Source organism: Ooceraea biroi, chromosome 6, assembly GCF_003672135.1.
Source record: "Ooceraea biroi isolate clonal line C1 chromosome 6, Obir_v5.4, whole genome shotgun sequence".
Lineage (NCBI taxonomy): Eukaryota > Metazoa > Arthropoda > Insecta > Hymenoptera > Formicidae > Ooceraea > Ooceraea biroi.
In genome coordinates, this window is record NC_039511.1 from 11,331,973 (window position 1) to 11,356,472 (window position 24,500).

Consider the following 24,500-nt stretch of genomic DNA (forward strand, 5'->3'; position numbering starts at 1 on the left):
TTTGTCAAGAATAAAGTTAATCAGCAACGATTGCAAAAGTTCAAAGTAGACATTTAAAGTCAATTTTAAATATTAAAATTCATCTAAAATTGGTTGAAATTGAAATGCACGGTAATTATTATCACAACTAAAATTATTAAAAATAATTGCAGAGAAATATATATAATTAAAAATATTAAAATTAATTGAAAATCTGGTTAAAAATTATGTATAAACGTCAAATCATTTCGCTTACTATTTGCGCTGTCCAAGGTATGTAGAGACGTAAAATAGGCTTGATTATGAACAGTTCGTGGATTGAGATCGAGATACTCGACACCATCCTCCAACATGCGTTCCCAGTGACTGGTAAGTTCCTTGAAAGACGGTCGCATGGCGGGCTCAAGATGCCAGCAAGATACCATTAATTTATACCTGCAAATAAATGTATTTCCTTAGATAGACAGCAAATAAAAAATTTTTTTTTCTCTTACAGGTTGTAAAGATAGAAAATGACTTTGATCTTCCACTTGCATAAGCAAGAATATACTTTTACGGCATGCTTTATGACGTGCGGGGAAGTTAACCCACTTTATTCTAGCCTGGCACTGTTCCAACGGTGTAGTTTCAGCAATGGTAATTGAATGGGCCGTGCGCCCAAGTCGTACTCGAAAATCGAGTCATCTTTATATAAAAAAAAATTACTACTTCCTTTCGTATCGCGTGTATCACTAATTCAGAAACACCGCACATCATGTACTGAGGTTGACTCTTCGCAGTATTGCGATGTAATCTTCATGAAGATGAATGCTTCACGTGCTACGCGAAGTCACGCTACTGCAATAATGAATTCTCTTTGACAGTAATTACACGCGAGTCTCTCATAGTTATGAATATCATACGAACGATGTGTGATCCCATTTTAGCAGCGTCGATTAAATTTATTAAATTAACTAGTTGGCCAGCTCGGAAAAATTGCGCTTGAAAAAAATGCAATTTTGTTACAAACGACTGTGAAGAACAATTATAGAAGGCAATTTTTATTCACGAGCGAACAGCTATGAAGAGGATAATCGTTATGCTAGGAGGCATTAGAAGTAATTTCTGTTCGGACGGTAATCCGCGAACTAAATTACCGAAATTAACTTTAATAGTAATCTTTGTGAGAACGCATTAAGCGAACCAAAGGAGATGACGCTGTTAAGTACTTACAATTGCTGGGAGCAATTGGGCGGCTTTTCCATACGATAGCCAGTCTTCAGCAGATTGTAGAGATTATGTACGTCCACTCCGGGATACGGCGAGGCTCCTAACGTGACCAACTCCCACAGCAGCACGCCGAAGCTCCAAACGTCCGATTTGCTGGTATACACATGGTCGGCCAGGGATTCCGGTGCCATCCATTTTACGGGCACTGCGAGCACACCAATCGTAAAACCTCGGTTAACGCGGAGTACGAGTCATTAAAGGTGTTTTTCCTGCGAATCCGCCGAGGTAGAATTACGAGCGGATTAGTACGTCGCGTTGAATTAGGGTCGTTAGTTATCAAGGTTGCTACAAGAACATTACCTGCAATACTGCACTTAATCTTTTCATTGCCAGTTGCACATTTCATAAATTGTTTTAGTAAAGTTAGCAAAGATTCGTGATTATATAATATTATTTGATGTTTTTACATATTTTCCATTTATAATTAAATTTTGCTAGTATTGTTAATTGCAACGAATGCTAACAGAAATGGTTGATTAAAATATTACTAATTATTGCGATACTATAATGATATTTTAGTGATGATTTGACTATAGAGAGAAATCTAAGAGTATCAAATTGCAATGGGAAAATTTAATTGGTGAATCATTTTACCTCGTCCTTTGCTTCGCTTCAAGTACGCGTCGTCTTCGTACACGTCGCGAGTCAAACCGAAGTCTGAAATCTTGCAGACCTTGCCGGTGGCGAGCAAGACATTCCTCGCCGCGAGATCTCGGTGCACCAACTGCGGCGTGGAAGAAACTTTGATTAATTACTAATGACGCGACCGTCGAGATGATTCTGCGACTTTAGTATTCTCTTCCGTAGAAACGCAGTCGGAATCATGTCCTTTAAATTGCATTAACAAAGTTACGACAAAAGTTAATGCGCAATTTGCCGCGGGAACTTTTAGTTTGCTGACTTTTAGTTAGCGATTGTATGTTACACTCTTGCTTGAAATATTTTAAAAATACTGCATTTTTATAATTGAACGTTCGTAACTTCGTAGATGAAGAAAATTTCAAAGTACCTTAATATCAGCAAGGTATGCCATCCCTTTACTGATTTGCCAAGCGAAGGATAGAATATCGCGCGGCGTTATGGTGCAGTTCGATGCATCATTATCGGCGCACTGCTGTTCCTCCTCGCCGGGGTTGATCGGCGAGGTGGAAACCAGAGACATCGAGCAGGGAATTCTGCTTTCCGGCTCCAAGTGTCGATTGCGTCTCAGATAGTTGCTGAAATTTCGTGTAAATTTATACTACAAGTCACGGGGGAAATATCCGGGAAATTGATCAATAATCTGTATCCGTTCCTGAGCAACTGGATCATAATGACTTCAAACGCGGCCTGCAGCTTGATGTGCGCCGTACTCGAAGAAAAATTTAATTATAAGGCACAACAGGTCTGGCGCGGGTTATTGTCCCGACTATGGCGGAATTCTACATAGCGGAATTCCGCGTCGCGGTATAAATTCCCGGAGATGTTTCCGCGTTTATAAGTCGACCGTGTTGCAACGCCGTTCATTTAGAGGCGGAATATGGGGACATCGTTGGCATAAATGGGGTAAAATGCTACGACTTTTGATGCTATCTCAGGAACGTAACGGGAAATGAAAATACCGTACCGAATACCGAGCTTGCTTAACGTGTACTATTTATTTAAACTAACATAAACGACTTAACAAATAAAAATCTACTTAATTTTCTAAAATAATGCATTAATCTAATCTGAATATATTAATAATGTATTATTCACATTTATGTAATATTGAGAATAAATCCGATATTAAATAGATGTTATATAATTAACAATGATTATATTATAAGCTCTATCAACGTTAATATCTTTTTAATATATTATCAAAGTAGAAAATTTACAAATGATTTAAATGCTTTAAAGTTGACAAGGCACGTATCATTTTGCGTTATGACGATGAAAGCTAGAATCGACCACGTGAAAGGTAAGATCAATTTCGTCAGATTTAACGGAATCGCGTCGATTTCCAGTCGGCATGGCGGGACCCTTATCGATAAGACTAGAAACTCGTGGAACGGAAGGGCCATAAATAACTGTGGGATGGCGGTCGAATATATCACAGCGCGTACTTACCGCAAGGAGCCAAATTCGGCGAATTCGATGATGAGGTAGACAGGCGCTCCTGGCGGCGTCGTGCAGGCTCCCAGTAACCGGATTACATTCGGATGCTGTGCCTCCTTCAGGAGCTGGTACTCGGACAGCAGATCCGCCAGCTCGGAAGCGCACGCGTCCTCCTTCAACGTCTTCACTGCGACGGTTGTGGGACCAGGCACCCCACCGATGTTCATAGCCTTGGCGCGCAAAACGCGTCCGAATTCACCCTCGCCTAGAACTTGCTCGATCTTCAGGAGCGATCGTGAGAATTCCCATTTCGGATCCGGCTAAAACAACGACGAGAAGAAATTCAGAATTTAGATGTTCTTGTAATTAATTAATTTTCTTGCATGCGCATGTTTGCTTCGGTTAATAAATAATCAATTTAATCACAACTAATTCCTGTTTACGAGATTGAAAAATTTTTAGTTGTCGAAAAATAGTATCTTTATGTTATATCATATGTTCCTTATTAATTAATTTGTATTTAATAGTACTGGTTGATTGGTTATATTATTTGATTATATCATTTTATCTACTTTAATTCTCATATGCTTTCTTTCTTTGTAATACACAAAGAACGACGCAAAAGATCCGGAGCAAAAATGGTGAGCGCGAGTACCAATTAATAAAGCCTTGATGCGATAAAAACTCCGCTACTTCTAATCTGACATTACAGTTCGCTGGAACGTGTTTCCAGGTTAGAGGATATCTGCTCGCATTGCTTTGCACGAGTTGCCTTGGCAAAGGTCGCAAACGGATATTTAATTAACCGACGGTTCAGGGATAATAATAAGATCACGTAGTTAATGAGAGATGCCGTTCCAAATTAGCACCACAAAGTCCATAGTATATTGTGCTTTCCATTGAGAATTTCGTTGCAAGATCTCTGTTAAATAGCATGATCAATTTCGTAGAGATAAATTCGATTAAATAAATTTAGAAATAAATCGTTAATAAAGATCACGTCTGCGAAGACGCGACGGGATTGAACACTTCTTATACTTTGCTGTATAATGTAAAAAATCGATATCGGAAAACTGAATTCTTTCTTCAGATGGTCGAACCACTTTTACCGATACACTCATGACGCATGAATTTTGTAACACCGTGATATTCACTTATGAAAGTGGCGTCTCCGCGTTACTCTCGGCACCTACATATTTACACTTTCGACCAGAAGGCTTTCATTCGAGGGCTGGTAGCAATTTTCCATCGCGAGGAAAATACGCGGATACGAGTCATTACGAAACAGAGTGATTTCAGAGTAGCTTTGATTTTCTTTTTCACACTTCAAGATTACTGTACGTACTTGAATTATATGCTGCGAGGAAACCATCTAGTAAAGTCACTTACAATCTAATTTGCACAAAGAGATCCAGTATTAATCAGGGCGGATTAATTTCTCGGCTTTGATTACGTTCGCGCGATAAGATTACGAGAAATCTTGAAATTTAATTCTGCTCTCGTCCAAGTTCTGATGACAAAATTTATACGACGCGAGAAGGTGCTTACGATGAGTTACGCATGCGTCACAAAAGGGTTTACGTGTTACATAAACTCACTCTTTACTGAACCATGCACGCCACGTTAGAATCACCTTCGTTTCAGCATCATCGGATAAAGACGACGACTTTATCTTGCTGTCGCTCCGAGGAGAATTTACCTCGTGAAGAATAGAAATATCACGAATTCTCTCTGCTGACGTTTCACAGCTCTACTTGTTCTTTTATCGACATTTTTGCCGTATACGTTCTTTTATTCGATTGCGGATACCCCGAGGTATAAAATGCGCCTCTCCAGTTTTTCAAGAGAAAAGCGAGGATAGAAAATTTATATAAGAAATGTTTTCTTAACTCCAGAGTTAACATCACAAGATATACCTCAAAGATAATGTTACATGAATACGATATTAGAAATATTGCATATATAAGAAATTTTGTAATTTTGACGTATATGCTTTCGTTTGACTTGCAAATTTCAAATTTTCTCTGCATTTGAACGAGATGCAATGGAATGTGAATGAGATGCACTTGCGTCCTATTCAACTGGAAGTTTGGAAGAAGAAAAATATAGAAAACGAAATCTCTTTCATTAAACTCACTAAAATCGTTCTACGGAATAAGCAAAATCAGCGTAACAAGATTCTTCTGATAAGAAGACCGCGTGTGAAAAATTCTGATGACCCTCGTAATCCCGAGCATCGTTAATTACGCCAAACAGTTTCGAGAATTGTCTGGAGATGCGGGAAACACCGTGACGAACTTCAGATTCGGGATAAGTCTCAGAGCAAATACGAGAGTTCCACTCTAAAAAGTTTTCATGATCGGGGCTGCTCACGGCAGTCGGATAAGGTTCCCTTTGCATATTTCGTTCTACGTGAATTACAGGGTATGTGCCTGTACGTGCCAGGGCTGTTATTTACGGCCGAAGCACGCGGATGGCACGCAGTAAAGCATGCGAATGTTCGAGATATCGGAAATCGTCAGCAGTGAGGAATGATGAGAAACTACGACGAGCTTTTCCGGTAGACCAAGAAGTGGTAAAATGAAATAATAGCAAGTAATAAAATACGGACGAGGTATTTTACTTTCGAGGTTTCCCTTAGTACAGCGATACAATCTGCGAAATCCGCAGATTCAAACTCTCTTTGAAAATGTCTGATTTACTGGATTCTCGAGATTTACAAGATTGCTGAAATTTCCGAAATTTGCAGAATATTCAAAATTTTCGGTGAATTCAAACTTTAATTAAATTGAAGCAATTCTGTAATCTTCCGTCTTTTCACACACAAGTCAATCGTCAGCCACGGCTTCATGTACACGATTCTCCCGAGGGCAAGAATGCGACATTGATTTTGCGAGAACGTGGTTGTCTTCCGCGACTTAATGCACTTCCGAGAGATTAGTGAGTGAGCAGCGGCGTTTCTCGCCAATTATTCCGGGCAGACTTGAAGACTACGCGAGGACTTGACCGAGTTTCCGGGCCGTGTTTAGATTCTGAGAACCGATTACCAGATTCTCCGCGCTTCTCCGCGCGGAAAGCTTCAGGGAGCTTACGCGCTTTAGCACGCTGCTACTTGCGGGATTATGCGGCTGCACGCTAACACATGGTGCATCACGCACATGCGAGATGCATCACGTGCCGCAAGTGACCACGGGATTGCAGAGAAGCCAGCATATCGTGTTGTTCTAGAAGTGCAGGTGCGGGTAAAGGCGACCTTTCTTTTTTATGAAAAGGGAACTGTGGTGACCGTGCGCCTAGCAGATAGCAGCCCGGTCGCACCACGCGGCGCGAGTACGGGTCTTCTCACCCCCGCGAGCGGCACTTGCGGTTCGCATTGCTCGCGGGGATGATAAGGCCCGCGCTCCCAGTGCGTAGTGTGGCGGTCGGGCTGCTGTACGGGGTCGTCATAGGAACGTATTAAGAAAATAAGGAAAATAAAAGTACAACTGCAGTTTACTGCAGCTGACGATTGTAACTTGGTCCACCGGCACATATACAAACCGACTTTATTAAAAGCATAGATTAAAACATTAATAAAGAGAACAGAGAGATAACGAAAAATTATTCTTTTATAATATTTACGTAAAAGAACTCAACGATATTAGGTTATTTTTTTTCTCAGCTGCACGTTCGCTGCATTTTAAATGAAACGAACTTACCTCTCTTGTGGAGACAAAAAGACGAGAAAATAAAATTGTAGGAAAGGATAGAGAATACCTCCATGTAGAAGGAATATTCAAATAATTTTGTTTTAGATTTATTGTGTAATTATTGTATGATTAAAGCGAATAATCTTTATCCGCAAGTTGCAAAATTAAAACTAATCTACTTCCAGATTTTCCATAAATAATTCGTGTATAAGCGAATCGCGAAGAAAGGAATTTTATTACTATTAAAGAACTATTAAACAATGTCTTTTTGTTTCGTATTCACCGGAAAGTTTCAATCCTGTGGTGGCTAGATAGCGTCGACTTAAGAGTATAATATCAACGCTGAAGTAATAAGAAACTTTCTGAAACTTTGTAGGCCATATTAGGTAACGTCGATTTGAGAATATACTGGGGATCAAACTACATAATTTCGAGCTCAATTTTCATTGTTGTAAACAAGAAAGTAGGTATATGTTTCATGTCAGATCGTGACATTTTTATCACTACGAATAACTACAGATTACTTTTCATGTTCTTGAAAATTGTTCATTAAACTTATATCAGTTCTAATTAAAAATTTCAATAAAGAATAAGATAAAAGCTCGTAAATTGTAAAAATGTCTTATTTTATTACATTCGTAAATTTTGTAAATAGTATAACTCTAATGTTGTACAGAGAAATTAATAGCATCTTACCGGGTATGTCTTGGGCAGCAATAGATGACGATTCGCCGCCGTGAAGGTGTCTAGACCGATCAGGAGACCATCACCGCGATCGATGTAGTCGGACGGCAAAATACCAATACCATTTGCCGCATCGTCTACCCTGTGTTTGCATTCCCGTCGAGCGCTCTTCGCGGCCATTCTGGAACGCAGAATATCGTGATGCGGAAAACGGGCCGTGTTGGCTCATAGAACTATCTCGGTTTATCAAGCGACCTGGCATAACTTGCGGTGTTGGATTAATCTACCTCATCATTAATTACAGCAATAATGTAAATTAATTCAAGTTACTTACGAAAGTCATTATTAAGCCTAACAAGTCTAATCTTTCATGAATCTTTTATACAGGAATCAGATTAGTAAATTTTCAAATGTTTCGGTATAATAAGAAAGAGATTATTGCATTTAATTATTATCGCAGAAAATAATATATATTTCGTTTTTCTCTTTCCGATTCTATTATTCGAGGATGTATTTAGTGCAGCTTAGCAGAAGCTTGCTTAGTTGTAGCTGTTATAGTTACTAGTTACTTTCGTAAAGCAATGCTAATGGACATTGACCCAAATACCAAAGTTTTGAACGCTTACGCGTTTACCAGTTTGTACTGCATACACGAGTGCTTTCGTGTTTTTCTTTCATTAATTTGATAGAAATTTCTTTTTGACAAAAATGGTACGCTAAATTTTCAGTTACGTAGATATCTAACTTTGCGCACCTCTTTAACTCAAAATTGTTGTTGGAAAAAATAATAGAATTATTATGCTATATTTCTAATGTAAAACAGTCGCGGATAGCATAATTTCAGAGGATCGTAAAAAGAATAAAAGAGGAAGTAACAGATTGCTAACTGCGGAAACGTAAAGAAACGTGCAGTCACAGTGCGCATATCGCGCTGAAACTTCCGCAATTTCGTTCTGTCGGAGAGATCCCTCGCCGATGAGTTCGACTTTACTTCCGCATGACTCAAGCAAACACATTCTTTCCTCTCGTGCTTTTGACTTCGGTCATAGATTTCTTGAAAACTTATAAAAAAATAACATAAACATAATGTAAAAACAAGTTTATACGACTGGTAATAAAATGCAGAGCGATAAACTTATTTCGTTGGCAATGTTCGAAATTTATACGTTATAGATCTAATATCTGAGCGTCACTTGACGCTTTAACATTTTTTGTATTTAAACGATGAATATGCATCAATTTTCACGTGTTTTGTATCAAATGTATACAAAATCTTCTTTGCCTTCTATGCTCTGGCAAGTCAGTAAAAAGTAACTAAATCACGAAATCTCGATTAACTGCAAACTTCGCAATGTCTTAATTCCTCGTAAGCATAAAGCTCAAGCCGATAAGCTCTACATAAGCTGTTGCTCTAGGAGCAACGGTTCACCAAATCCTTTCAAGACCATCCAGACCAAAATTTCTAACAAGACATTGTCACGTTCCACCATCTTATATCGTAACACTATTAGTTTCCTCGAAAGCCTTTAATGTCTCTTAAATCCTACTACCAGTAAGATTATCTTAAAGCAACTTTTCTTCATCGTATTTTAATCTAGCAATAGATAACAAGTTTAATGCAATAGATAAGAAACCAATAACTATTATTATTAAGTTTTATGTGCGCGAGAATGAAATAAAACATAAATTTACTTATCAATTCATGTTCCTATTCATGCAAGGAAAATTTCTAATCAGAAATTATGTGATTTTGAAAAGCTCATATAATTTTTTGCTAATGTTGCATAAAATCTCGAAATTGTATCGAAGAGATATTCCAATATAAATGTAAATCATCTTTTAAATATCTTACTTGTATCTCCACGTGACGAATGATCCCACAATCACTATAAGCACAAATAGACTGGACCCAAGGACGCCCATCATGCACGTAGGTCCGCACGGCCCGCTGAATGCTGCAACAACGTAAAGGAATTATTATTAAATTACTATTTAGATTATATAAGTTATTATTAAGAGTTATTATTATTCAATAAAGTAAAAGTCACAATTGTGCTTAGACGTGCTTTTACTATATATTTACTGTACATATTTCTCTTATTATCACTATATTACGATATTATGAATTTAAAATACGTGATTGAAGAAAATAATAAAGATAAGAGAAAAGGAGCGACCAACCTTTGCGTGCGACCTCGTTCTCTCGATCCCGTGGTTTCCCGGAGCCGAGTCGTTCCTTCTTAGCACCACCAGGCACCTTGTTTCCTTGTTGTCGAAATGTGTCGAGTCCGCAGGTGCATTGCAGCAGATCATTACAGGAACAGGCATCCATGCCACTCTTTATGCCGCGGCCACCACTGTTCACGTGAGCGAAGAGAACGTCGGCTGAAAACGCGAACAGGATTCGCGTTCTAAGATCGATTGAGTGCCTCTCAGAGACGAGCACTATGCTAATCTCTCTTCAATGGTTTTAAAGCTCTCGATGAGTCGACGGTAACACGAAATCTTTTTACGAAAAACTTTTGCGCGAAAGCGATTTCTATGTCCTTTAAAATCGGGAAACTTTTAAAACATGGCTCTGTTGGCAATTTCTTTTTAATATATTTCGGGTTTTCTTAATATCGCAGAATTCAAAGGATATTTTAGAATTTGACGCTTTTGAAAGTATTTTAAGAAGAGATTCGTTTATTTATGTTTAAAGATATTTTAGTTGTCTACTAGTTTAAATATTCTACTATCGTTTTTATAATAATAATGATATCATATGTACAACATCGAAATCGCTGGGTTCTTGCGCTAATACTTTGAATCAATGCATGCGACTCACATTCCACGGTGCAATCCTGCGGACATATCCGTGGATTGATGCGCTCCAGCTCGTCGCATTCGTTGTCTGGACAATAAACCAGATCCGGCGAGCAGGTAGAATAATATTCCGACATTTGATTGCGTTTCTTGTTGCCTCTCCAAACGCATCGATTAATAAAACTGCCATTGCTGCGAATAAATTTTTTATTGAAGTCTTCTTATGCGTAATTATAAATAGTAGTATTAGCAATAATGAATTTAACGCAATCATATATAAACTGACCCAGTTAAACAAAACTGAGTTATAGTATTTTTATAAAGAGCATATTTATAGTATCAAATATTTTATTTGATTAAAAGTAATGAAAAAAGAGAATAATTATGTAAAGAACATACAGAAAATAAAAAACACAGAAAAATATTATCCTAATACATTAGATGGCAACAAATTTCTTGAAAATTATTAAATAAAGTTAATTTACCAAAAATACTTTAATAATAAGCAGTAGGTTGTATAATATTAAATTACTCCGGTGTTTTCAAGAAAGAAAAAATTCTATTATAAGAATGAAAGAAAGCGAGAAAGAAAGATAAAAACACAATAAACCACCAATTGCCGTCCTTCACCTTATCACGCTAGATAGTTATCGGAAAGGACAGCGAAAAAGAGTCAAGCGGAACCTAATGGAAGGATCATAAACCTGGACGCGCTACCGTCCGAAATAGTCGTTACGATGAAATTGAGCTATCGTGACGACATGACATTCTCTCGGAAAGAAGAATGAAAGTAAGGTAGTAAGCCTTTTTATTTTATTGTAGACAATCAGCGCCGATTTCGAGGTATATGATGACGCAAGCACAATTTTCGAACTTAAGAAAAGTCTACTATAATATAAAAATGCTATTATTGACCAATCACACTTTTTAATGACAATTTATAAATTTTATATCATGCATAAAAACCTGCTAATATTCTCTGGTAGTTTAAACATATTTGTATTCCTCAAATTGTTTATTTTTGTATCTTCCAAAAAATAAAACTTTATTGAAAATGTTTTACATATGGAAACGATATAGCTGTGAAGTAAAATATGCAACATTTGTGCGGTGGATGGAAAGGACGCGGAATGCACTTCTGGTGTTAAACTCACTAGTATTGGATTTACACTGCTCGGAAATTAGAGAGAATGTTCCTTTCGGGTAAAATAAAAAGAACTCGAAAAAAGTGTTGCAAAAATTACAAGAATGTTTAAAAAACAAGCAATTAATTAAAACTTTTGAATTAAAATTTAAATCACGGAATTTATCAATTAAAGACGTGAATACAATTACTTCAGTACTGATAATAACGACATTATTATATTTTGGAATAAAAATTAAGAGTTTTAAATTCTTGTTAAGCATTCTTATTACGATTGTTCATCGTTTTATGTTCGAACACTGTCAAACTCGAGAGACGTCTAGCGCGAGAGCTGCACCCGATTCAAGTGTGATAAATGAGAATAAATCGAGTTCCAGCGACTCGCGATTGATCCGGAACCGCATCATCTCAACGATGATAATGATGGCGAAATAAAAAGAACATACCTCAGAGATCCACTGCCAATTCCACAGGACTTTTCGCAATCCTCGCGCGTCTCTGCGTTCGCGCACGAACGCGTCTCTTCCTCCGATCGCTTGCACGTCTCGATTTTCGACACGTTGATCAGATTTACTCGCAGCGTCCTGGTCATCACGACGCGATTCGCTCCGCTCCATTCTAATTTCAGTCTGGCGAACAAGCCGATACCGCGTTATGCTCGCGCGACAAGAAAATATGCCCTGGACGGGCGAGATGTCGATACTCATCAATTCGCATCGAAACTGGCAATCTTTTCACGCTAATAGTCCTCGTTCGTAACATTTGTTCATAAAAATGTTTATTAAACCAATTTGAAAATTTTGAGAGCGGACATTAATATTTATATTAAAATATAGATTCAAAAATCTTATTGAACACCGTTTTCCATGAAAATATTCCAAAGATATTAATTATTTATATCATTATTGAAAAAAAACAATGTCTATAATTTACATATTCAAAAACGACGATCAACGTGATTCCTGTGCGAAAGAATATTGCTCGATCAAGTACCCGTTGTCGGATATGAATATCCAATCCTCTTTCAAGGATATTGATCGGAGTAAGACCACGTCTGGCTATCTGGCACATTATACAATTAAATATGTAATTATTCTGGCTTTGCCAAGTACACGTGGCTTCTTTATAAGTATGTGTATGTACGCGAAATCGATCAATATATCACCAAGATATTTTAATTCCATGTACGCTTTTTACATCGGGTATCGATATCCTGAAAAATTATTTGCGGGACGACAATAATAGCTCTTCGCTCTTTGCACATATAAAGATGACTGTCTGATCATTGAAAATATCTCGCTATTGCACGACATCGGGCTATTTATAGTAGACGTATGAACTTACTGGACGGTGTCGGACTCGGATCGTAGTTTAGTCTCGTTGGCTACGTAAACGATGCCCTCTCGTTGAGTGACGTTAAAAGCGCTCGAGCCACGCAGGGCGAAAGTTATTGAGGGATGTGGCTTCGCCGTGGGTTTCGCCACACGAAGGTACCGGGGTGAAATCCTGACGATTTTTACACCCGTCGGATATGACAGCGACTCCCGTGTTATGACGGACGACGGCGCCACGGTTAACGGAATTTGGTGCACCGGTCCCGAAAAAGTTATATTGATGTTTACCTAAAAATAAAGATATTGATAACGATTGATCTCTCTCTCTCTCTTTCGTCTATGCAAGTAAGGTCTTAAATTTATATAAATTAAAAAAAATTAAATATCATTTATTATTATTTAATATATATATCAGTGCATTATTAATTATTATTTAGTATCAATTATTATTATGTAATTGTATCAATATATCACCAGGATATTTTGCTTTTAATCAAATTGGCTTATTTATCATTATTTTTCAAAATATGATTTTTATAGTGCTACCACTGTCGCGTTGTGTGATTATTCTTGGACCGTATTGGTTTCTTTTTAGTGTCGTCTTGAGAGTGAATAAAAAAGATATCTTGACTTGTGGCAAGTTACATAATGATTAATGATACAAGAAAGATTGGCTAGGAAGATTCTCAAGAAAATCAGGAGAAATGTGTCCCTATAAAGAAAGTTATACTCTTATTTTACATCTATCTTTTACTTTTCACATATTCTATTCTATAATTTTATTAAAATTAAATTTCCGTCATTTATAAGTGATATTCTTTATATTAATATTTATTTGTAATAATTAATATCATAAATTTAAATTTTATAATATAATTAATAATATTCTCTTTTTCGTATACATTACTTTTTTATATTATTCTGTTAGAATTATGCAATTACACACACATATACACAGAGTCTAATATATTATAAATTGTTGATCTTTTAAAAATAAATTAACATGACATTGTGTACATACATTGTGTACATACTTAAAAACATGTGAAAAAGTGTGGTTCGAGAAAGATTGTTACAGCTAGGAAGCAGCATCTTTAGGAAAGAGACGAGGACAATATATCACCGTGTAAGATCGATATTAAAGACCGCTGCGAGTGCGATTGCTACTTGACGCTCTTTATTAGAATTTATCGTCCATTCTTGGTACACCCATGGAGCGATTATAACAGGAAAAGTGGTCGGCACTTAAACGTGCACCAGTTTTTTCTTGAACGACGCGCGCAGCAATTGCAAATAAATCCTTAATTTCTTAATTTATTTATAATATGATCGGTTATGGTGCAATTGTTTAACACAAGAGCGTTTTCGTATCGATTACCTCCAAATCCAAAATATTCTCACAATATGAATACATTTTCATCTTTCGCTTAAGAAGCAATATAAGCGGAGAGTCTGAAGATAATTCGAAGTTTTATGGAGTCCGAAAACACTCTAAATGCAAATTTAATGATGACGATTTGTAAAGGTGTGCCTCTGCGGCTAAAGATCAGCATTTAGCTGCGAGAGCAGAGCGACGTCTTCCGCGCGGAAAGTGGAGATTATCTGTAAGAACCACCGACACTTAAGACGCGTCCTGGGTCACGCGATATATATCAGGAGCAGGTCGCCAGGGTCGTTGGGTATCGGCGACCAGATTTATTTTCTCGCGTGGTTTCAATTTAAACATCTAGTCGAGCGTGTGCGACGCGCATGATATAGGGTATCCATTAAAGGTGCACGACGAGCATGGTCCGTTGGGCATGCGGCTTGAATTAGAACGAATTCCACCCGATTATTGTCGTTCACGAACCACGATTATTATGCTGTTTCCAATTGCGCATTCAGAGTGATATGCGTTCCGCGTGTGACATACCGTGCATAAAACACGCGAGATTTAATATAACTGAGGCGAGTAACAACAACTACAGGGTGCTCGGTATGCAAGGAAAATGTTACGTGAATCTATAATTTGTTTCTGTGAGGATTGGATTGGCCATTAACTTTCTAGCAGTCGACGTGATTAGTGAAATTTCTGTGACAGGTTCTCGAAATAAGATTTGTTTGATAAAATCGAATTGAGTTTGATAAACAGGACTCGACAGATAAAACTCTGCTTTTGATAATGGAATATAATCTTTTAACCCTGCATAATAAAATAGTCAAATAATATGAATGTTATAATTAAATCAGTTATCAGAAAAATCGAAAAACTTCTTTTCTTTTTTGTTTCTGAAAATTATTACGGATTTTAAATTTATCTGACCTCTTTCCTCTTCGATGTCTATTATTCCACACCCAGTATAAATTGGCTATAAATTCTGCTAGTGTGATTAAACATTCCTATCGCAGAAGCAGAAAATGAAATGTTTGGAAATTGTATTCTGCGGTATGCATGCGGGACAATGTGTTTATTCGTGCGTGTTGTGCTTTGTGTCGCAATTTTGCAGCTTCTTTCCGAATTTCACTGGTAACGCGCTGTCAATTATATTATATTGGTCGAATAATCGAACGTGGCAGTGTGTTTTTCACCGGAAAAACAAATTTTCGGAAGGATCGTTCTATCAGAAAAAAACAATGGACAATCGTAAAGGGTGATCATTCGGGTCGCAGTTCGCAGCGATAAATGACTTACGCCCACGCGCCATTTTCAGATGGCGAACGTGCTATTTAATCCACGATTACCCGCCTCCGCGAAATCAATGCCGCGCCCAAAGGAGATTCTAACAAGGCAAGATTTCACCACCTAATTGTTTAATGATCTCTAATTATATCGAAGCGAGGATTACGGATACAAGGCACACGACTAATAGCTACTAATAAGACCTTATCTTTCGACTTCCTCGATACAAACCCGGATCGATCGTTTAGTATTAGGAGTACGAAGGGGTTCTGAGGGCTGAGCTTGAAGAGAAATTTGCATTTAAGACGGTTGGAGCCATTGAAATATACATTCTATTGTAGGATATCGATATCGAACACGCAAAAAGTGTATTTAATTCCACTTTAAAATTAATAAAGACGGAACATTATTGATGGGCACTTATTTCTGAATCAGTGACCTTTGAATTTATAAAAAGAATGGATAATTACACTCGATTACACCATCGTACAGACATTTTTCCAACCAATTTTTACTTCGTAACAGTAATTAATTCAGGATGGCAATCGTGATTATTGGAAAACCTCGTATTCACTGCGGATAACGGAAGATAACATTTTATGAGTGAAAATTTAATTTTCCATGAGAGGAGTAACTATTGGTGTCAGAAGAGAGAAAAGAGAAAGAAAGAGAGAGAGAGAGGAAAGAGATCCATCCTGTGATATAGCAAGCTTCTCGTCTTTTCCGTATATTGAGCCTCGCGCTTCGCACGAGTTATGAGATCAACATGGCGCACTTTCACCCCGAGTTTTAGCCGCGCCGTTCGTAAATGACATACGGCGGCGAGATACCGGAGGGGTTGTTACGTCAATATTGCGAAATTTATCGCGAACGGGGTGAACTTTTTTAACAACAGATTCCCAGCGCTCACGTTCTCTTCATTTGTTTTGGAATGACCAGCGTATTACAAACAGCTGTGATTTGATTCTGTGGTGCAATATCCGTTCTAATCAATTCCCATCAAACATTCTAATGTCTAATAAAATTTTAAAACCGTTTTACATTTCTCACAGACATTGGAATCAATTTCATCGTTATTATATTTAATGAAAATCTAAATCTTCGAACATGCGGAATTATACGTGTGCGACTATTTCATTCCATAATTATGCACGACGTAATAGACGAAGTTCTTTGGAGCACTCTAAGTGCATGAGAAAGTTAAGGAACTTGGCTTTTACTGCACCTATCTACTACCTTGCTCGGAAATCGTCCTTAAATTACTTGGCCAGTGTCCTTTGACACATTGCAAATGGAGCGAATGTTTCAAGTAGTTTGCCAATGACTGCCGACGACATAGAATCGATACTGACTCACCGAATTCGGCCCGTATCCTTTAAGAAGCGACACATCCGTGGCCTGAAGAACCACCCGATACGGCGACGTCGGCAGCAGCGTTCTCCTGACGTAGATTTCTAGAAAATACGAATTTTCGATTACCTTGTGAATGCATGAGATATGCATGGACATCGATCAATGACGAAACGAAAGCGGAATGAATACTCACTAGGCAGAATGGCGGTATAAGGCGCCTGATTCGGGGCTTCGATCGGCAGAATCTTATAAGTGACGTTCAACGCATTGGAGGTGTCACCAAGCAGACGAACGGTATACTGGTTGCTGATCACGGTATCCGCATCTTTCAGGATCAAGTCTTTCCCTATGGCGTTCACCAATGTATGGCCCTGTCATTGAAAAATATATATTTTTATAAATCTCGACGAACGCGCTGAACATTCTACCATTGCAACATTATATCGGAATTAACGCTGTTAGAATATTATCTCTTTATTAATATTCTAGCATACATTTGCAGATTCGCCTTATTAATATTATTTCGTTACTCTGATATTAATATTTTTATTATTTCTATGTTCTCGGAAAAAGTCTGTCTTCTACTATTAATTTATTCGTACATTTTTTATTATAGTAATATAATATAAAACTTTATTAATTTTATTATTGCCTTTATATATAAATTTGAAAGACAAAAACATGAATCGTGTCCTAGTTTTTTGCTTTATTTTTTGCTTTTTTCAGATTGTTTTAAAGCAGTTTCAAGTATTTTCATTGTACTTAGCGAAACGACGCGAGATTTCAATTAACCAATCGAACTTCGCCCATTAAAGTCTCCGACTACGTTCGAAGAAACTCTCAGGTGTTTCGGCAGTAACAACCGGACGGTTCTTCATGGAAGTGTGGAAACGAGCGATGAAAGGTAACAGCTGGAATGGGGAAAAAGGTGTTTGCCGAAGAGCGAAAAGTGGAAAAGGAAAAAGGCAGTTTGACGCGTTGGTGAAAGGAACACCCTGAGGGCTTTAATCAAGATCAATCCCGGAAGCTGTCCCTCTCGTCATGTACTTCATCACCCTCGCATATCTTTTGTGGTGCTCATTGCACACTTGGCGTTTCCTTTTTATTATGTGAGTCGCTCTCGCAAAACAACGCGGTAATTACGCGAACAATGAGCACATGATTAAGTCCCGTTTCCGACACCGGGCTTGAAAAATGAAACGAGTTCCATTCGTGGAAGAAACGCTAAAATTTGCCAACTAGAATACTTTAGGACACAAGACATGTTGGACGAAAAATTAAGAACAATTACTATTACCTACGTAAAATGTCAAAATGTCGTGGCTCGATTGTGACAATTATCGCTTTTATTGAAAGATTTTTTTTATAGATTGACAATTTTTCCTAGTATTTTTATTCTTTAGAATATTTTTGTAATAAGGCAATTTCGATATAATTATTTTAATACATTTTCTGATATTTCTTTCTTATTCCTTCATAAATAAAAAGTCATTTACAGTTTGATTGAATAATAATTTGACCTTTCTTAAAAAGAATTATAAGAAAAGAGTATCACGAAAGTAAAATCAAATTATCGTGTAGATCGGATAAAATTTCGATACAAGAACGCTTACGCTCACAGGCAATTTCCTATTTCCTAGTATCAAGAAATTAACTGCTTCCAAGGTGCTCGAGTGGTCACAAGCATTAATTTACACCGCTATCGCGATTTCGCTGTTTGATAACGTATACTCACTTTGGTGAAATCTTGCAGTCTGTTTATATCTATATCTATATCGATGGTAGTTTCGCCCTGCACCGTGGGAGGATTGTCATCCTGGTCCAGGATATCGATAGTAAGAACGTTCATCCGTATGTGCTGTGTCCCAGTTTCCTCTTCCCAAACGACGCATCTTACCTCTATATCAACGGATGGTCCAGGGCCTCCCGGAGGACCGATAGTATCTCGATCCAAGGATGCGTTCGCGTACAATTTATTTTTAAGTATTTGAAAATAGTCGGTCTCTAGAATACGAAAATAAGTCTATTATTATTATTCCTATAATAACATAAGCATTCTTAAGGCATATAACGTGTTATAAGGTCAGCATCGAATATAGTGTAACGGTCACGTTAGTCGAAGTGGACCGTAATAGCTGGGTATATCGTTAGCATAAATTAACATAATCGAAGGCATTCCAGGAACAATGCAAGCGCTAAATTTATTACATGCAAATGTAATGGAAAAATACTATCCCGATATGATAACAGCGATGTAGCTTTTGCATATATAAGTTGTTGTTGTAATATTTAATATTGAAATTACTTCAACATAGAGAGACCATTACTTTTATGATACCGTATCTAGATATTGGTATCAATTATTGAATATGATTACCAAATTATCAAATATACATATAATGAAATTAGCTAATATTTTAATACAATTGGTCAGTTCCATTTTACACTGATCATCATATTTCATTATTGTTAGATCAAGCTTTCTTTACTAAAACGTCACATTTGAAATATAGCGCTTGCAACAGTTTATCAATTTTCTGTTTCTATTGTATTCCAACAACGGAAAATAGAAATTAGACCATCGCTAAAGAGATTTGGAAATTTGATATATGGTTTATCGCACACAAAGAGTTACGGATTTCCGTTGCTATGATGTCATGAACGGTAACGACGTCTTCAGCGAATTTTAATGACGACGGATCGTGCAGATCCAGCGGCTGCTTTAGCAGCATCCGTTATCACGTGCAAGTGCAGCAGGATTTATTCGCATTTTACGTCGAATGACCTCAATCAATCACCGTTTCGCTGCTTGCCCGGCATTGTCAGTGAAAAATGCTCGATTTTCGACGATGGATTTATCTCTTGCAGATGGGACATCAGTAACTCGATAAAGAGCGTTAAAGTGACGATAATATTCGCTAGAACAATTTCAGCAACAAAATTCAACAAAAATAAGGTTTTTAAATGCCAAAAAGATCAATGATATAAAAGTTTTACAAGGTAATTTTACGTTATGTTTAGAAACTTAGAAACTTAGAAGCTTGAAAAAAAGGTTTGGATAATACAAAATTGAAATTTACGTTAATCACGAATAAATTTTTTATGTACATACAAATGAGGAAATCTAAGATATTTGTCTTACAATTGGATATTGCGAACGAGTTATGCTGGAATTTAAAAGATTGGGACGACGCGCCGCAGATACTTGCCGTTCAATAAATCATATCTGACGTGGAATTTTGGACACAGGTACCTGTACGCCTCCGGGCCGAACATGCCAATCATGGTGACTGGCTGATTCTCGTAAATTCTGTAGCTTGACGTGTTCCAGAAGCACATGTCCTGTAACACTAGAAACCTTGTGGACCAACGCCTCCGATAAAATATGCCTCGATGCGCGTTAACCCAGTAATGATTTATTTTTCCATATCAGAAAATGCGTTGAACGAATTTGCACAATTATTTCTCGTGATATTCAATATTCATCGATTATCGCGAAACATGGGTTATTACGCATTCTTTGCATTTCATTCAGATCGATCACTGTTATTTATGCGCACAACGTGAATTCTAAACTGTGACTGTGATTAATGGTTTAATATGACTTGTGAATATTTAAAAACAAAAAGAGGAAATTTGTCGCGATAATTTACCTGTATATAATCCGCGCAGTTAACAGTTTTTCCTTTTACTAGTACCGGTTGCACTTTTATTTCAAGCACTGCCTCGCCAAAACCCTTTTTGTTCGCCTCGATGACGATAGTATTGAGAGCACCTTATATACAAAAATAGTTATTATTATGAGTTTATATTTAATAAATAAAAAATTACATAAAGTATAACAAGTATCAAAAATATTTTTTAATTAATTATATTTTTTTCTTCGTTCTACAATATTATATTAAAATAAAATGTTTTTAAAATCTCTATAAAAGGTAAACAGAGACACACACTCACCATTTTTCGGAAGACTCTGTAACATGACATTACTCGTATTTTCCTGATAAGATGCGATATTTTCCTGCGTCGTGAAAAGTCGATACTCCACGTTTTGCGGTACAACGGAGTCGTTATGGAGGGTCCTAAGGCCAATTAATTTGACCGGTAAAACCTTCGCGTCGTATTGTGTCACATACGGAAACCTTAGAGTCAGGTTCGATTGCGGGAAGTAGAGTCCTGAAACAGAAGAAAAAGAAATACGTTCGTACTTTCCTTATCGTTCCTGTCTTCCCCGATAATTTTTCCGGACGGGATTTTCGGATTGCGCCTTAGGCTGACAATCGGATATCGTTCTCGAAAGTTGTCGCGTCCAAGGACAATGGCGCCCCATAAATCCAACGCGAAACGAACTCAATAGCCTGCCGGAAGCGTGGGAGGCTACGGTCGAATTTCGGGAAGCTGCGAGTGGTACCGGTGGTATATAGGTAACGATGTAGGTAGTAACTCTCGAGTTTCGTCGATTTCGCTGACGATTTCGTGAGCATACGTGGTACTTACATAGTGTACAGAATGCCAGGTACACCTTGCGATTCTTTTGTCTGTTTGCCATCGTTACTCTATGTGAAAAATCAACAGATGTAGTACTTATACAAAAAGGAACAATAAAAAAACTGATGAGTCTTAATGCAGTTGTCATTTGATTAAATATTTTCAAGTAGGAGCAAAATAAAATCCGTGGCCAAATGACACTTTAATATTGTTACGAAACTTTAATACTAACTTAAAAAGAATAAAAGCACGCGCGCTAACGTCTATCAAACTACAATTTCTGAGAGAGAGCGAGAGAGAGAGAGAGAGAGAGAGAGAGAGAGAGAGAGAGAAATAAATTATACTCGAAAAATCTACCTCTTCGATGCATATTTCATAGCGGCAAGAAAATCTGCATTTTTAGCCGAACGGCGAATATTCAAGCAATAGTTTTTCGCGTCCTCTTGCAGGCTGAAATATTACAAAACCAATTTCCCGGAAGGAGGTAGATACCTTACCATAGTATCTTCCTCATTCACGATGCCGGAAGGATTCTTTCTGCAAGCTTCTCCAGAATAAGGACTCTGGTATGCGAATGCAGGACCTGCGTTTCTGGACGGCTGGAACGTGTTCAGCCGCAAAAATGTGCTGTGCTGAATAAAATATGCCACCAGACGTCTAAAGGCCGTCTGGTATACTATTCGATACACACGTCGAAGTTGATCGTCCGATAGTTTTCACGCTCGAGCTTCTACATAGAACACGCTCGAGCTTCTGCGTACAACACGCTCTCGAGATGGCTCGCCCGTACCACATCCGACGAATAAATTATCTTGCGGAAGGCGACTTTTCCGTCCCGCGTTGCCTGTCATACGTTATAAATTATAGAGCGATAAACGTCGCGAGACAGGAAAAACCCCTTCCACTCGTGTGTGCAATTTCCAAAATGCGGGAAAACATAACAATGAGATGGAGATTGTCTCTTCATCTCTCGCGAGAAAAATATAAATATAGGAATGTATAATACATCTCGGAAAGATGTGTGCAGAAAGATAATCTGCGTGTAACCTGAAAACTGAGTTTATATAATATTTGAGGAATAAATACAGAAATATAAAAACAAATATAAGAATATATATTTTCCTATTCTAAAAAAAGCGTGTTAACATCGTGAAGTTCTTTTTTATCGAAATATTGAGGCCTCTTTTCCGCGACGCTGATTGGTTCTCTCGTTTGGCTCGAACTTCGTGTGACTTGAACTTCGTGTTGCGAATGTTAGAATGTCATAGTGGCTGTCAGTGATATATTGACTTATTTGTCTTACTTGGTTATATTGACAATTTTATTTCACACCTTTAACGCCTTTTTTAGAATATTTTTAGAATAGGGCTACGGGCTAGAACTTTTTTATTTCCGAGTTTACGATATTTTCAATAGCAGAGAACTCTAGGCACTATAAAAAATAATATCAACAACTCAGAACTGCTCGGAAAAAGAAAAAATTTCTAAGGGTAGAACTTTTTCATTTCTGAGTTTACGGTATTTTCAATAGCAGAGAACTCTAGGTAATATAAAAAATAATTATATCATCAACTCAGAACTCCTCTGAGAAGAAAAAATTTTAAACTCGAGAACTTTTTCATTTCTGAGTTTACGGTATTTTCAATAGCAGAGAACTCTAGGCAATATAACAAATAATAATTTCAACAACTCAGAACTTTTCGGAAAAGAAAAAATTTCTACGGGCTAGAACTTTTTCATTTCCGAGTTTACGGTATTTTCAATAGCAGAGAACTCTAGGCAATATAAAAAATAATGATTTCAACAACTCAGAACTTCTCGGAAAAGAAAAAATTTCTACGGGCTAGAACTTTTTCATTTCCGAGTTTACGGTATTTTCAATAGCAGAGAACTCTAGGCAATATGCCAATTAATAATATAAACATCTTAGAACTCCTCGGAAAAAGAAAAAAAATTTTTAATAAATAATAGATGAATATTATTCGAAAACATTATTAACATTGAAAAATAAAATAGCGCGCGCCTGTGTTGTACTAGTGTTATTAAAAATATTTATATACATGTTTTACCAGAAATGAATATTGACAATAAATATTATGGATAATTTATAACAGAATGCAGAACGGAAATAATTGCAACATCAATATCCATGCGAGAGATTTAGAAAGTAGTCCTTGTTCTAATTATTTTTATAGCCGTCTGTACTTTCTTATTCGAGATTTCCTAATTCTACTAAAACAGAGACTCGTCGATAGTGTCCATATACTTGATGATAGAGTTTATATCGATCCGAATCGGTCTGAAATGTTCTGTCGCTCTCGGCGAATGATATTGCTTCCCTAAGTGCGACTGCCACAATCAAGAGATTTAAGAGATAGGAGTTTTACATTTTACAGCGATACTTCACCGACAAGAATTCTATATATAATATTGTATAATAAAGCAAGGAAGAGATTAAGAATGACATATGTTTTATGTTATCAGTTGATGTTCTCAGTCTATACTTAATAATTGATTAAGTAATTAAATTTATGTGTAAATCGTGCTTTATTCCTTAGTTCATAAATATTTTATTTCTTTTCAAAAATTTATATTAAAGAAATATAAATTTGAATTAACTTTCATACCTTCTTTTTATCATATTTCCTTCATATTTTTAGTTTATAATCTAAATTTTTCTCGACTTTCTTGAAAAGACAGAAGAGTTTAATCAGAGAGGTGTTAAAAAGTTATCGCAATCCGGATGTAGATCTTGATCGGCCTCGACTTTCAATTTAATTCCTGCACAGTGCTTGCTGCGAGGTCACGTTAATACTGAAACGACGATCCGATTCGTCGATAGGCGGAGGCGTCTAATTTCGGTATTTACGAGTTCAATGTCGAGAGTGAGGCGCATTTCTCCCCCGGAACCCTCGCGTGCGGCGAACATCGACAGAGGAACGAACCACCACCTTGTTGGTGTCAAGGTGAGCGTGCAATCAATATGTACGCCGACCAGTTGTTAATTTTAATCTGTG

At 37.2% G+C, this 24,500-nt stretch overlaps 1 protein-coding gene across 2 annotated transcripts in view; it reads right to left on the reverse strand.

The window, feature by feature from the left end:
* Positions 1 to 24,500, reverse strand: part of LOC105284132 (proto-oncogene tyrosine-protein kinase receptor Ret) — a 52,217-nt gene that overhangs the window by 1,948 nt on the left and 25,769 nt on the right. For both annotated transcript variants that reach the window (XM_020033220.2, XM_011347420.3), the window contains exons 3-19: positions 20,953 to 21,171; positions 20,649 to 20,770; positions 20,205 to 20,337; positions 18,731 to 18,999; positions 17,189 to 17,366; positions 16,999 to 17,096; positions 12,994 to 13,271; positions 12,096 to 12,278; positions 10,528 to 10,697; positions 9,882 to 10,085; positions 9,553 to 9,655; positions 7,713 to 7,881; positions 3,340 to 3,647; positions 2,258 to 2,465; positions 1,843 to 1,972; positions 1,192 to 1,393; positions 236 to 414 (exon numbers count right to left, since the gene is read on the reverse strand). In XM_020033220.2, coding sequence (XP_019888779.1) covers positions 236 to 414; positions 1,192 to 1,393; positions 1,843 to 1,972; positions 2,258 to 2,465; positions 3,340 to 3,647; positions 7,713 to 7,881; positions 9,553 to 9,655; positions 9,882 to 10,085; positions 10,528 to 10,697; positions 12,096 to 12,278; positions 12,994 to 13,271; positions 16,999 to 17,096; positions 17,189 to 17,366; positions 18,731 to 18,999; positions 20,205 to 20,337; positions 20,649 to 20,770; positions 20,953 to 21,171 — 3,153 coding nt within the window. The remainder of the gene's footprint in view (positions 1 to 235; positions 415 to 1,191; positions 1,394 to 1,842; positions 1,973 to 2,257; positions 2,466 to 3,339; positions 3,648 to 7,712; positions 7,882 to 9,552; positions 9,656 to 9,881; positions 10,086 to 10,527; positions 10,698 to 12,095; positions 12,279 to 12,993; positions 13,272 to 16,998; positions 17,097 to 17,188; positions 17,367 to 18,730; positions 19,000 to 20,204; positions 20,338 to 20,648; positions 20,771 to 20,952; positions 21,172 to 24,500) is intronic.